The 15,094-nt window shown below is 32.8% G+C and overlaps 2 protein-coding genes across 3 annotated transcripts; one reads left to right on the top strand and one right to left on the bottom strand.

The window, feature by feature from the left end:
• The first annotated feature begins 1,815 nt into the window (after positions 1–1,815).
• LOC122588983 (inositol 1,3,4-trisphosphate 5/6-kinase 4) lies at positions 1,816–6,253 on the top strand. Of its 2 annotated transcripts, XM_043761208.1 has the most exons (10): positions 1,827–2,085; positions 2,579–2,652; positions 3,414–3,479; positions 3,566–3,762; positions 3,966–4,119; positions 4,203–4,316; positions 4,463–4,525; positions 4,870–5,015; positions 5,093–5,252; positions 5,989–6,253. In XM_043761208.1, exons 1-10 carry the CDS (start codon positions 2,058–2,060, stop codon positions 6,130–6,132), a joined length of 1,146 nt encoding a protein of 381 aa, XP_043617143.1. In that variant the 5' UTR covers positions 1,827–2,057; the 3' UTR covers positions 6,133–6,253. The 2 variants fall into 2 exon arrangements, with proteins under 2 accessions (XP_043617144.1, XP_043617143.1); XM_043761209.1 differs by lacking the exon at positions 5,093–5,252 and having other exon boundaries at positions 1,816–2,085; positions 5,989–6,228.
• Positions 6,254–7,059: 806 nt separating this feature from the next.
• On the bottom strand, positions 7,060–14,468 carry LOC122588556. Its single transcript, XM_043760691.1, has 9 exons — positions 14,303–14,468; positions 13,074–13,655; positions 12,330–12,536; positions 11,712–11,812; positions 11,545–11,618; positions 9,281–9,332; positions 8,783–8,873; positions 8,603–8,665; positions 7,060–7,859 (listed from the first exon to the last, which is right to left on the bottom strand). The coding sequence occupies exons 1-9, from the start codon at positions 14,363–14,365 to the stop codon at positions 7,332–7,334; spliced, it is 1,761 nt and encodes a 586-aa protein (XP_043616626.1). The 5' UTR covers positions 14,366–14,468; the 3' UTR covers positions 7,060–7,331.
• Positions 14,469–15,094: the final 626 nt, after the last annotated feature.

Below are 15,094 nucleotides of genomic sequence, written 5' to 3'. Positions count from 1 at the left end.
AATATGATGTTCGTCAAATATGTTAAAGCATGACTAATATGCATAAATATAAATAAATAATATAAATCTTTTATATAATAGATATTTATTAAATATAATATACTAAATAATTTTTAAAAAGATAAACATAATATAATAAACAATCTCATTGTTAAAAAAAATTTATTGTTGAATTAATATAAAAAACATAGTATAATGTATATAAACATCTTTATACTCATATAGAAAAAATAAAAAAATAATATTAATGATTAGGATTATGATCATAATTGATGATTAAGTTCATACATAACAACATACATATAACATTTAAATTGAAAAATGACAACTAATCAAAAATTCAGTGTGACAAAAAACTAAATTAACACCTAAGAAAAAACATACCATCTTTTAGTTATATAAAGAAGATTAACTATAAAGGTATTATAGTATGAACAATAATGGAGAATACTTAAATGTAGATTATAAGATATATTTAAAAAATATTTTTACTAATATAGGAGTGTCATATAATAAATTAAAATAGTAAAAATAGAATTTAATTAATTATTATATACTTATATTAGTATTCTATACTATATTAATAAACTCTCTACCTTTAATATACCCAAAATACCCTTAATTTTTAACACATTTCTAATTCTCACATTAAATCTTCCCAATATGACCCTAAAATATTTTATACACATATTTATCCAAACTATCTAACTCATTTATTAATTAATTTAGATCTCTATAATATTCTTAATAAAGTTATTTACAAAAGATACATCTCTTAACCATAAAATAACTACACTACCATTTACGTCAATTACTTTTAGATTAATAACCACATCGTTACCACCACCGCCACTATCACCACCTGTTGCCGCCGCCATCGCCACCGCATTGCGCGGGTACCCATCTCATAGTATGTTAATATGAATAATGAATTTGAAGATATAATTAAATAACTAAAAGATCTAAAAAAAATAGTTACAATAAGCAGATAAAATAAAATTAAAAATAAATCAAATCAAACATATATTTTATATAGAAAAAGTTACCGTAGAAAAAATTGTAATATAATAATAATAATAAAGGTCATTGAAAGAGATAAACTTTTAACCACACTATTACACATAGGAAAAAGACTTACTTGTCCATACAAAAGAATATACACATAAACATTTAGCTATTCTCTCTAAGTTATATAGAGAGATGTATATAAAAATAATAACATAGGATAATTTGTAAAAATAACAATATTAATCACAATAATAAAGAAAAAAACTTTTGATATGTTTGGGAATAAATTACAACTGTATTTTATCAAAAGTTATTGTCTATCAAAACTTTTTAATAAGTTGATTTTGATTACAGATAGTTTAGAAACTTGTCTCATTTTTCGATTTGGATCTATCATTAAAATCAAAGCTGAATGTAACATATCATCTATCTTTAAATGTTGTTAATGGTATTCAGATTCACCATTGAAAAAATAAAAATAAAATGCAAGAATAAAAAAAATGTTTCAATAAAGCTTTTGTCAGGCTAATGTCCCATTTTTTTATTCAATATACTTAATAATTATGAACTTAATATATTTAATCATATATTATGTTTTTTATTTAACTTAATAAACAAAAATAACCGTCAATTACTTATTTTTAGTTAATAGTGTACAAACAGCATTTAAACATTTAATTACTTAATACACTCAAAACTTAACAACTATAAAAAATAAAATAAAAAATATAGCCCTAAGTAAGAAAAAACCATAAAATGTTCGGATTAAAACACAAATTGCCCAACAAGCTTCGTTTGTTTATTGTCGCTAACAAACAAAACCAACCGATGGGACTGTGCCAATAACGAGTCAGCGACGCTCATCGACAACAACCGTTTTATTAACGTTAAAAAAAATTTAGTAAAACTTGTTCAGCTTTATACCTCCAACTCCAGAAACCCAAACACATTTATTCATTCATTTCTCTTCCTTCCATTCCAATTGCTTTCATCTCATCTTAATTTAACATTAAATTACAGAATTGGAATTTGGAATTGGAATTGGAATCATGGAGGATGGTGCTAGCAGTAACAACAGTAAGTCACTTGACGATGTTACTTTTTAACAGCTATTCTCCTTTCGATCTTTCATGTTGATGTTACTTTTAAACATTTGTTTTCTTAATTTAAAAATAGTTAATAAATAAAATGTTAAAGACCCATTAAAGATAGTGCTTAAAGCTAGCTCATTGCCACATAATTTGAGTAGACGAGTTCCGTTTTCGCGTAAACTAGTTCACGGGCCGGTAAAAGAACAAACCTTTAGGGCATTATGTAATGGAGGAGCTCAGTTAATAGTTATTGTGAATGATCTTGTGTGAATTCGGTTTGATATCAGTTTAGTATGAAAACGGGCCGGGTCACACTTCATATAAGGTATTACATGAATATTCGTCTAGACGTGTTTATTTTGTTGATTAGGACCTTAAAAAGTTGGTGTTGAGATTTTGGATTTGTTAGAAATGAAATGGGAGCTGTTATAGTTTTATTGTTGATCGCCGTGTGCAATTTATCTGTTCGTCAAATGTAGATGTTGATGGTGCAAGAAATTCCATAGGGAAATTAGAAGAGTTACCTATGACAATCTGTGATTCGGATAGAAAGGTAATATTTTTTTTTTTGTCTATATTCGCATAGATAATGTGACAAGTTTGTTGTATATTACACATTTACGCCTGATTAGCCGGTGTTGATTCTGATATTGTAACTAGAGATATAGATTGGTGGAATCGGTCGGGTAATGGGTCAAATTGGTTTTGACTTTCGAGTCAAAATAGGATGGGTTGACCTGACAACACCTTTTTTGTCCCTTTTCATAAATAACGAGAGTAAGTACCCGCGCGTTGCGGCGGTGAGATGGTGGGGGTGATAGCTAGGTCAGAGAGTGTGATAGTCAAATGCCTACGGCCTCCGCCCTCCGCCCTCGGATTTAAAAATTCGTCGAAAGTATATCAAATGACATCTCTAATGAAAGAGCATGAAATTTTAAGAACACCCATACAATTTTTATAATTTATCGACGTATGATTTTTGAGATAAAAGATTTTGAATGAATTGGAGGAATAAATGATTTATGGAAAAGAGAGAAAAAAGATGATTGGTTGAGATTTGAGGAGAGAGAAAGGGTATTATGGTTATTTTAGATAAATATAGAATAGATGAGAGGGGTATTTTGGGGATGTACTTAAAATCAATATTGAAAATTTCAACTTAATGTTGAAAATCTGGAAGGAATCTGGTTTATAATATAGTATAGATAAATATAAAAAAAAGTCATTACTTGATTTATAACCTTTATATGATAACAAAAAGATCGGTGATTATGTGTTTCTTTTGTTCATATCTTCTTCTTTGCTTCTAAGCAGTCAAGTGAGGATAACGTGGTCGTGGGTTACATTATGAAGCCTTCTCGTGAAAAGGACTTTGCAAAGGTTGGAACTTTTAAGATGTTATAAACTTATAATTGTAAATATTCTTATAGCATTGCATGCCAAGTAATATGATCGTTTCCTTGCAGAGAGGTGCATTTCCATCAAATCCTACTCAAAATGGGTTGATATTTATGCCTCTCACATTTGACCTTCCGATATTACCTCAGCTGAAAAAAGTGGACATTGTTATCCATAAAGCAACCGATGAAATTTCCTCAATTGAAAGAAGCGGTTGCTCTAGTAAGATTATTATTTATACTGACAGAATGCTAGAATTGCAAAGGTAATTTATATTTTGAATTATTCTGATTTTCTTTGTATGATAAGTTGATGGTCCATAAAGTCACGGTTACATGTGTTATGAATTATGGACAATATCACATTTACACTTGCCAAGGATTAATTTAAATGTCATCTTATCAAATTACAATTGACTTAACAGAACATTTCATGTGTGTGATATCTTTTAGATTTGCTTGTTTTCAGGTGTTTAGGTGAACTGCCAAATTGCTGTGTGATCGATCCATTTGATAACATTCTATCAGTCGTGGACCGATTGAGAATACAAGAAATTTTACAAGGATTAGCAGATATGAAAACAGAAAGCCAACACAAAATCAGAGGGGCATATTTTTTAAAGGTTATTTTAATAAAATTATATTTAGTAAACATCTACCCATTTCTCTGCATGTTTTGAGTGTATCCATGGAAAGAGGCTTGCAGGTCGATAACTTTGAGGATCTTAAGTTGGAACAGAAGCTACATGAAGCTAAATTATCGTTTCCATGTATTGTAAAACCTCAAGTTGCTTGTGGTGTAGCTGATGCCCACAGTATGGTAATAACTGCCTCTTAGGTTTCACTCTGGAAATTGAAATTATAATTTTCAAAAACAAACAAATAATATGCACAGGCCCGACTGGTCTGTCTTCTAAGACATTTCAGCTGCAACGATTAACATCTTGTGTTATGCTTCTATGACAGGCTATTGTCTTTAGAGCTGATGATTTCTTGGGTCTCAGTGTTCCTCTTCCAGCAATTGTGCAGGTATGCAATCTAAAATGTAGGTTTTGAAACGAGTCAATCTGGCCCTCATGTTGTTCTTAAATCGTACCTAAGATAGAAATTTTGCTAAAAAGTAACAGGTGAAAGCGAGTGGGTCAAAAGTTGCCTAATGTGTTTTCAAAAGCTGACAATGTCCAAAATTATAGTTTTTTGTATACTATAACTACAATAATAATTTACGGAAAGAGAAGCAAAGGAATAAAAATGCCATGGCTACACTATCTTGCTGAACCCATTTTGAGCATTTAACCAAGCTGTTTGACCATCTTCTCTCGCTACATCTACTTAGCTTCTGTCTCAATGTTGATCTGAATCTAAAACTGCAGGAATACGTTGATCATTCATCTACACTTTACAAATTTTATGTCTTGGGGGAAAAGGTTTTCTATGCAATCAAGAATTCAACACCTAATGCAGATATCTTGAGGAATTCATATGAGAAAAGCGGATTAAAACCTCTACTCTTTGACAGGTACTTCACTCGGTATTCAACATCCTATTGGTAATTCTACCGTGAGTTCTTATCGAAATCTTAATACCTTTATACAGTTTAAAATCTTTGCCTATTGATGTAAACAAGAAGCCTTCTGAGATTCGAGATTGCTCTGAGTTGAAACAACAGCAGAATCTTGATATAGGGCTTGTTACCGATGCTGCAAATCACCTTAGGATGGTTCTTGATCTGACCATCTTTGGCTTCGATGTTGTTGTGAGTCACCTTCTATATACTACAGATAGATATTCTGTAATTTCTTCACAAATGCAAAAATAACACTATATTTTGCAAGAACATATGTTCTGTTTTAAATTTAATTTACGATGCTCATTATTGCGTATTTATTTCATGTAGTTTAACCACCAAATTTTTGCAAACTATAGTGTATTACCATCAATTCAATATTTTACAACAAAATACCAATTATAATGATTTAAAAAGTGAATAACTAGCCATCCGTTTCGGCACTCAGATGTAATGCTTGTTTTTAATGAAAAGTAGAGGTCCCAAAATAAATAAGTAGAGTCTCAGTTTAAAACGGTTAATTTACTGCGGGGCAAAATAGGATGGATCGGTCAGCTCAGGCTCATCTGAATCGCAAAGGCTTCTTTTATCCGTTTTTCTAAATGTATAAAATAATAAAATCATGTGCTAAATAGGATAACTGAAGCTATACTCTTACATGGTTAATTCAGCTTTGGTTTCTCAAAAGCACAATTTAAGAAGTTTTTGTGTATTTGAATACACTTCTGATGACTTTCAACCACTTTGACATGTTTCCTATTTATTTAACTCAATTCAAGTTAATCCATATGAGCCGCTAGATATTAAGCATAACCCAAAAAGAAATTGCCACCTCTACAGGAAAGGCAAGTTAAGTTGAAGAAGTACATCACTTTTGGTATCTGATTATTTTTCCCTAGTCTAATTTTAATTTGCTACATTGCAGATTCAGGAGGGGACACGAGATCATGTTATTGTGGATGTAAATTACTTGCCATCATTTAAAGAAGTGGCTAATGAAATTGCGATTCCTGCCTTTTGGGATGCTATCAAGATGAAGTACCAGTTGAAAAAGAGTATAGATGTTTAGTAGTTATTAATGTAATTGTATGAAATTATGTACGTTGGTGTAAGGTAGAAATGATTTACGGTGATATTTTTTTTTACTAATTAGGCTTTTTCTTAAGGTGATAATGACATTTTTCTAACAAGTTCATTTCTGTTGCTGCTTTGGTAGTGTGAGATTCCGTCACTTTTATATATATCCAGAATCCTTTCTTAGCTTAGATATGTAATCGTGACTTTGTTTACTATGTATCTACCATCACTTTTATTAGATTGTTCTCTCCTCTGAGAGTGCACTTTTTGCATAAGCGTATGAAGTCTATACAACTATAGCCAACTTTAGCTATTGACAACGTAGGAAATTTTAGATGAAACATGGGTTAAAAGGCACCCAAGGTCTACTTGTAGGCTTGTAGCAGTTGTACAAAAACTTAAAATGCTAGTCAAAATTAAGCATCCAACTTGATAGTCAAAATTAAGCATCCAAAATTAAGCATCCAACTGTTCTTTAAAATCGCTCTTAAGCATCCGATTGTTTTTAGATTTTTTTTATATAGTCAAAATTACATTTGCAAGTTTAATCCAACTTGATGTGTTTAAACTCCTTCCATTACCCATTGTATTATACATGCACATATCACAAATCCTATCTGCAATGTTTGTTTACGTCTGGACCTCTAACAAAGTACCCATCTTATGCCACAATAACAAAGTACCCATCTTATGCCACAATATTAATGAGGACTTTTCAAAAGCTAAACCAAACGATGTCCATCCCAAGGACAACTTCCACTCTAATATCAAGGATTAACGATAAAAAAAAACACACACACACACACTTAATTCCACTGGTCCAGTAAGCTTCTCTGTAGTATATATTCGTGATATAAACCCAAAGTCGTAAGAAAATGGTTGCTTAAAACATTTGGAATGTTTCTTGCCTGGTTTAAGATTTGCCTAAAAGGAAAAATGCACTTCTTTCTTTCAAAACCGGCAAGAAGCCAAGAACCATATATTTTACAACAAAAATAAACATCAACGCTGATAAAAACAGCACATACCTACCTAGTATACACACGTTCAACAAATCAACACTATAATTTTTCGCTCATTCCCTAACAAAGAGAGCACTAGCCCAGGAAACATTGTTGCATTTAAAGCAAAAAGAAGTTTAACAAAATGTCTAAAACATACATACATCACATGCCACAAGCTTAAAGCATTTCAATCAGTGATTTCCCCCTCTTCTTCTGCTGCTTCTTCTTCTTCATCATCCAATTCTTTCTCCTCTAATTTCTCATTACATCTAGAAAGAAAAGTAGACTCATCTGGCACACCAGAACTTGTTTCTCTTACAACTACAGATGGGAATCTTAGAGGTTTATCAGCCTCCCCATTGAAAAACGAATTAACTGCTATGAACCTCAAAACCTGCAAAAGATGGTATTTGTCTCTCTTTATGTCACGGGTCAAAAGCTTCTGCAGAAGCGATGGTTCCGGTTCATTTGGCTTAGGTTCATGGGTTCGATTATTAGCTTTGAAAGAGTCTTGGTCTCCTGCCCTTCTTCTTTTGGTGGTTCGATTATCCTTAAATCTTCCTCTTTTGTTTTGGAACTTTCCCTTTTTGTAGGGCTCCCTTTCGTGATTTTTATCTCTAGGCTTTTGATTATCCAAACCAGAAAAGTAAGATGGTGGAACTTCAGCAACCTCACAACCCAACTCAGCCTGTTTTGATAATATATCCTGCAATTGCTGCAAAACAAAAGCATGCATACATCAGTTCAATTGTATTCTTTCAGTTTCTTGTTTGGAAAGGTAAGAATCAGAAATGACATGAGGTGTAAGATGGGCAGGTATAGTAAAAGTTCAAAATGGTCCACGCGAGGTTGGGTTGACCCTCTAACACTTGTTTGTAAAAATTACATATAATAAATGTACTGTCAGCTGCAGTTTCCACAACGTCGATTGTTTTTAATTCTAGTCAGCGGAGGAAATAGAACCTAAAGAGTCAAAAAAAAAAAAATTTTTAAAATGTTCATTTGTTGATGTTTATCCCTTGGAAAGTTAGGAAGTGCCATGAAACAAGCTGTTTTACGATAATTTCAAAATCTCCGCCTACTACGCATGTAGATACAACTGATTTACTCAAGAGTTATTTGACTTGGTTATGGTTTACTAACCATAGGTCAAATAACGATATATTTACCTAGAAGAGAAAGGGCTCAAATAATTTAAAGGTTGCCTAAAGTGTATTTATTGTGGTTAATGCTTATACCCTCCAATTTTTTATAAGAACGATTTTTATTTTTAACAGCATAGTTTTGTAGTCATACTTAATGCATCAACTATGCATAAAGTTGGACTAATAAATGTCTGCTGATCAACATAATCAGGCCTGACCCAGCCTGTTTCAACCCAAACACGTGGACTTCTTTCTCAATCCACCGTTCCACCCACTTTTCCGTCTCTCCAAACAGGCAACTTAAGGAGCTTACTTGGCGACGTAATATGGCTTCTTGGTTGGTCGCATCCGACAATGCCTGCGCTTTCTTGCACTTCTGCAAGAAAAGGGTAAAATGTAAATAGATAGATAATGACCGGCTCTCGTGGTTCACTGGTTACACCAAAAACTTTCATTTGTTGAAGCAGAGATAACTAAACACTGTAAATCTAACCTGCTCCACAGATGCACTTGTAGGGAAATTCTTCTTACGAGCCTCACGCCATTGCTTTATTTCTTGCTCGGTGTAATTCAGAGAGGGTAATCTTTAATAACATAAATGGCAAGTTTAACAGTAGTAAATGAACAAGAATATATAGCATTAGGCATTAAGAGAAAAAAGGGCATATTTGAGAGCTACAATTTCATGACTCGGATTGAAAATTATTGGTTCAAAACTTCAGAATGTAATTACATCAAGTAATCCGCTTAGCCCGAAGTACCCAAATACCACCTCTACGAAATTTGAGATTTCATAACATGCAAAACTGAATAGAAACTACTTCATATCATGCAAGTATTTATACAGTTACAGTCATTCGCTTTAATGGCAAACCATACTTCTCATGATGCTAATATTTTCTGGAAAGAGCAATTACTGAGTTTGGGCTACCATTTGTGCAATCAGCTAAAGCAAAACGTTAAGATATCGATGGAAACATAAATTACTTACTTTTTAAAACTGGTGGAATTTCGACCGGAATCTACTGCTTCATTGGTACCCACTGTAATACAAGAATCAAATGAATAATATGATTAGTGATATATATTTTTGCATCATGAAAAGTCTTGTCCAATTTACAGAAATTATATAGATATTACTAAGAATAATCGGGCTACAAAGCAAGAGAGGCGATGAAAGAAAAATACACATTGTGTTGATCATTAATAGATCAAACTATAACTAGGAAGAAAGGAAAAAAAAATGGAAATATTAGATTAAAGTAATTGGAATAGAAGTCCTTACATGATAAAGGGGTTCATTTTATTCGAACTTTATGTAACTAGACGAGAAGCAAACTGGTGCTTGAAGGAAGTCCAATGTATGTGTATATCATAATGGTTTATAGTTTTCATAGGTACAACTATGTTTTGACCAAATTAGGTTAGCATTCGATTGTAATATCTTCTGACACGTCTCTCTTTTAAATTTTACTTCTTTTCGAGAAACAAAAAAGTAAATTGTCCTTATATATTATGTCTTTATTAAGTTTGGTTTAACTATTATTCTTTTCCTAATTGATTTAGTTTTTCAATAAAATTCTCACTTACTCTATTTGATAGAATTTCATACTTTTCACTTTCTCCATCAAGTATGTATCAAATTTAAACAGAGAATGTTTAAAACTTTTTTGTAACACTTGTTTTACACAAAGTTACTATCATGTTTCACTATTTATACTAAATTATAATTTTAAGGGATAAAGGCACGGGAGTGTAACCAACTATGACCAAAATGTTATGTAATGTAACCAGCTACTCGACTAGCTATATGTAGTGTAACCAGCTTTGATTTTTGGGTTATGCGATGTAAGCAACCGGATACAAAACAAGTTGCAGGTTACCACTTTTATTTTTATAGGATAATGGCACTGGAGTGTAACCAACTATGACCAAAAGGTTATGTAATGTAACCAACTCACATATATTAAGAATATATATATATTTCTAATTATTTATATATAAACAATTATATATACACACACACCCCTTCTCTCTCTATCAAATATACCACATTGATCATGGTGGCGGCGATTTTGATTTTGAAGATTCCGGCAACAAACGACCTCTCTTTTCAATCAGTTTGAGTTTGAAGATTAATGGGTTTTATTGAGAAATCAAATTTGTGTAAATGGCTAAGTTAATAGATGGATATTTATCGAGTAGATGGTAAATGGCTACAGTCCAAATTCCGTCGATAGTGAAGAACAACATCAGATTCCGCCAGTGATGAACATCACCAGATTCCGGCGACATGATCGGACTTTTTTTGAGCTTTTGCATCCTTCGTTGAGTCATTGCCATTTGGATCTTTGACAATATATAGTTGTGGAATCCAATAAAGCAAAACCTATTGAGGTATTTGATCATGGTATAGTGTGGTGATTAATTTTATAGAATGAATCGGCGTGGTGAAATCATTTGTTTACGACCGCGAAGGAGAATTATAGATATAGATATATAGTGATAGATAGAAGAAGATATATTGATTGATGATGATATGATGAATCGGGTGAGCTAACATATTTGGGTTTAGATTCTCATTTTGGGTTGTTTTGCATAGTCAGTGTGATGAAATGAAGAAGATAAAAGAAGCAAAAGAAATGAATAACTTTATACTTTATTTTTGCTAGTGGAATTACAAAGATGGTTACACTACATAGCTAGTCGAGTAGTTCACTACATTACAGAACCTTTTGGTCATAGTTGGTTACACTCCAGTGCCATTATCCCTAACTTTATTTTTGGCTTAACCGGATAGAAACTTGAAGTAGCCGGTAACTTACATGACATAACCCAAAAAACAAAGGTGGTTACACTACAAGTCGAGTAGTTAGTTACATTACATAACCTTTTGGTCATAGTTAGTTACACTCCGGTGCCATTATCCCTTTAATTTTAATGTATTACATATACTTAAAGTTCACTCGAAGATTGAAAATTCACAATATTGATGTAATAAGTAATCTCAAATTTGAAAATTTGTGTCTTCAAATCACAAAACAATTTGTTCTAGTTTTTTTTTTAGTTAGCTTCATATTATTATTTAACTATGATGAGCCGATGCTAATCTTTTACAACATTCATTTATTGTCCATCAATAGCCTTTAAGTATTTTATGGAGTTATTAACGTGGCTATTTCTGTCATTCAATTATATCATGCATCACATATACCACATGAGTTTTTAACTCATCACTAAATATGAGGTGTTCACCTTTATTCATAATGCCATTGCGAATCCCACCCTTCTCTTTCACATGTTTGGTATGATGAAACTGGGACTTGAATCTGTACACATGCAACCTCGATGTGAGTATATAGACCGAGTAGTGAATCATGAGAAAAAGTTATGAAGCTTATTATGAACACACAGTCACATACCCCTTGTGTGATGCATCATTCCCTTTATGGCCTGTGAAGTTTTTGTGTAGACCCTCTGGCCGTCCACCATTAGCATTGGTAGCCATGTTTCCATTATTATTCTATCAAAAGCATTATAGAACGTAAACTAAATATATTGCTACACCACCAAAAAATAAGGCAAAACGGTCCAAAAATATTAGACATGATTATTAAATTGAGTGGTGACATGTAGTTTATTTGTTGCATTGTTTTGAAGGTCAAGTAGAAATGTGAAGAACTTAATGATAAAAGTTAACCACACCAAAAAAACCTTTTTAGTTTTGTGCATCAATAATTTACATACACTTTTGTATGTAAAAAAAAGTATTAAAAGTTTAATTATATGCTTCCCACTGATGTCCCTGCCATGCTCTTTGGGTTGCTGATTCCAAAAAGCCTTTGTTCCCTCTTAGGGGCTGTTTTGTTCAAAGATTCCAAGAAAACTCTGAAACGCTTTCCATCAAATTCCCTTGGAATCTTTTAACCAAATGGCCCCTTGAATTCTCACCAAATTTTAGTTAAACAAGGGTCATTTATCTTTTATATACTTTCCAGTTTTTATGCCAAAAGAATCAGTACAGAAGGACTGGAATGTACCTCGATATTTGTAATACTAGAACCAGGATTATGCGTTTGACCCGTACTGACCATCTGTCTTGAAATATTAGCATTCATCATTGGTGCAGGAAATCTTTGTTGTCCTTGATTAAGATGTTGCATAGGGCTATTCAGATTAGGCATTCCAAACATCTGATTAGCAGGAAAGTTCTGATTTTGAGGACCCACACCTAGAGAAATCTGGTTCTGGAAAACCATAAAATAACAGCAATTAATTGGACACCATTAGGGTTTCATACTATTAATATCTCAGGAAACTAGATGTTCAGGAAAAGAATAAATTGGCATTTTCCTGTAAGTTTTGCAAAATCATTAGGCTGAAAGGGTAATATGTAAGTTAAGAATGAAAATGTTAGCATATCAAATGATGAACGAAGTTTATCAAACTAGTTCATTAAGGTAATAGCCTAAATTCTATCAACGAAACGTACAAGTTGAGAACCAAGTTTATTAAACTCGTGAAAGGTAGTATCCTAATATTAATCTTTTAGTACCCTAATATCAATAATAAGCTTTCGATTCTGAAACAATCAGTAGGCTTCCTCAGTTCCTCTCTCTTCAGATTTATTGAAACATTACAATGTAGTCAGTTTGTTAAATCATGGAAGGCAGCTATTAATGCCAAAAAATCAACTTTGGCAATCAACTATATAGCATTTGACAAAATCAAGATTTCATAAACTCATACACGAAAGGAGCAGTAAACAAACAAAATGTTAATACCTGAAAATTTGTGGCAGTAGCGAGGAAGTTCTGCAGCTGCTGTGCTTGAGCTAAACCAGAAGCACCAGGTAGAAATGGGTTCCCTTGTAATTGTTGGGCCATAACAGGACGATTAGGAATCGACATACCAAATTGCTGATTGGCAATAAATCCCGGATTTTGAAGACTGGTAACGTTCCCAATCGGGTTTTGTAACATGGGAAAATTACCCACAGGGGGAGGACATTGGGGGGCATTATTGCGGTTCTGTAACTGTAAAAGCTGATATATATTTTGGATTGTGCTCTGCAAAAGGGCTTGCTCATTACCAACATTTTGGTTATATGGTGCAGCAGTCGGATTCATGGGACTTTGAGCAAAGAACTGACCCTGTTGTTGTGGTGGTAGTTGAGAAGGATTAAACGTGGTTACAGGAAAAGCACTAAAATTCTGTTGTAAATTACCATTCGGGCCAATTTGCAACGGAAAGTTAGGGAAATTCATGAAGCCCGATGGAGGTAAATTTGGCATATTATTACCATTGGGAAATAAACCAGCAACAACATTAGCATTGTACATTTGCTGATTCATGCCAGCATTAACCTGTTGATCATTTTAATATAGGGATTAGTTTCCTCGAATGTAATGAACTATACACGAATATGTATGTTATATAATGAACTACTCAGGTGTTCATTGTATGTAATAAACACGTTATTCTGTCAATTTGATGTAGTGACGCCTACTTGGCTCCTACGTGGCACCAACCGGATACATCGAATGGACAGGATAACAAGTTCATTACATACAATGAATACCCAAGTAGTTCGTTACATTCAAGGACACTAAGCCCTTTTATATATCATAAATTAGTCCATTCCAAGCAAATGTAAGAAGTGCGACCACGCAAGGCCTTCATATGCTGACGTAAATAGATTCCAAAAGGGTTACCTGACATATTTGCATTTAGGGTTTAAGCCGTAAAATGTCAACCAACGTTTTTGGTCTGTACACCGTTGCACGGTGTACTTTTTATGAATCTAAGTACGCGTATGCTTGTTTTAACCAGGAAGAAGTAAGTTGCCGAAAAAATGGAAGGTTGTCGGAATTTGATTAACAGTGCCATACATGCAATGGGTATAGCTTGAACAATTGAAACTAATTAAGTATATCTTAGTACCACTAGAACACAATTAACTATATCCAATAAATAAATCAAAGAATAAAAGATATATAAAAGCGAAATAAACCTGTGGTTGTGGAAGTGTAAGAGGGGTGGAAGTTTGATTGGAAGTTTGATTAGGCTTCATCATCTTGATCAACTACTCCCAAACAACCACTATATATATATATATAGACCTGTATATATTGTACTTTATTTATATGTGAATGAGAAGTTATTAGGTCATTCCCGGGACGAAGGGTTTAGAGAGCCATAGAGGGTTTGGGTAACTAATTTATTTATAAAGTTTTGAGTTAATTTCATTACATCCCCTTAGATATGTCATATTATCAAATTTAACCTCTTACTTTTTTTATTAATATATATCATCCTGTGGTGACTTTTTGTATTATTAGAAGTCCATCTCTCTAACGTCTATTAGATAGTTACCAACTCACTGCTACCCCCTCACGTGTATACCACGTGAGGGTATTTACGTCCAATCCCACTCATTTACACGTATATATCTATTTTATCTATTTGTGTGTTATTCTTTCAAGATTTTAAATAATAGGGTATATGTATGAATATATGTAGCCGTATAATATGACAAACCTAAGGGGATGTAATGAAAGTAACTCTAAGATTTTTAACAGTAAGTCGGAAACAATTTTTAATGGAAACCTCATTGAATAAAAGTGAAGTCGTAAAGCATTGCGTAATAATCCTGCCCTTTATAATTCTTTACCCATAAGTTGAAATCAGATTTGCATGTAACACCTCACTTTATTAAAGTTAAAGCATTGCGCAACATCCCGGCCTTAAAAAGTTCAAACCGTTATAGGTGAAAAACCTCACAGATTACATCACTCCTCGGAGT

The sequence above is a fragment of the Erigeron canadensis genome, chromosome 2 (genome assembly GCF_010389155.1).
Source record: "Erigeron canadensis isolate Cc75 chromosome 2, C_canadensis_v1, whole genome shotgun sequence".
NCBI lineage: Eukaryota > Viridiplantae > Streptophyta > Magnoliopsida > Asterales > Asteraceae > Erigeron > Erigeron canadensis.
Note: the sequence above shows the minus strand (reverse complement) of the source record. Positions and strands in the feature narration are given on the sequence as shown.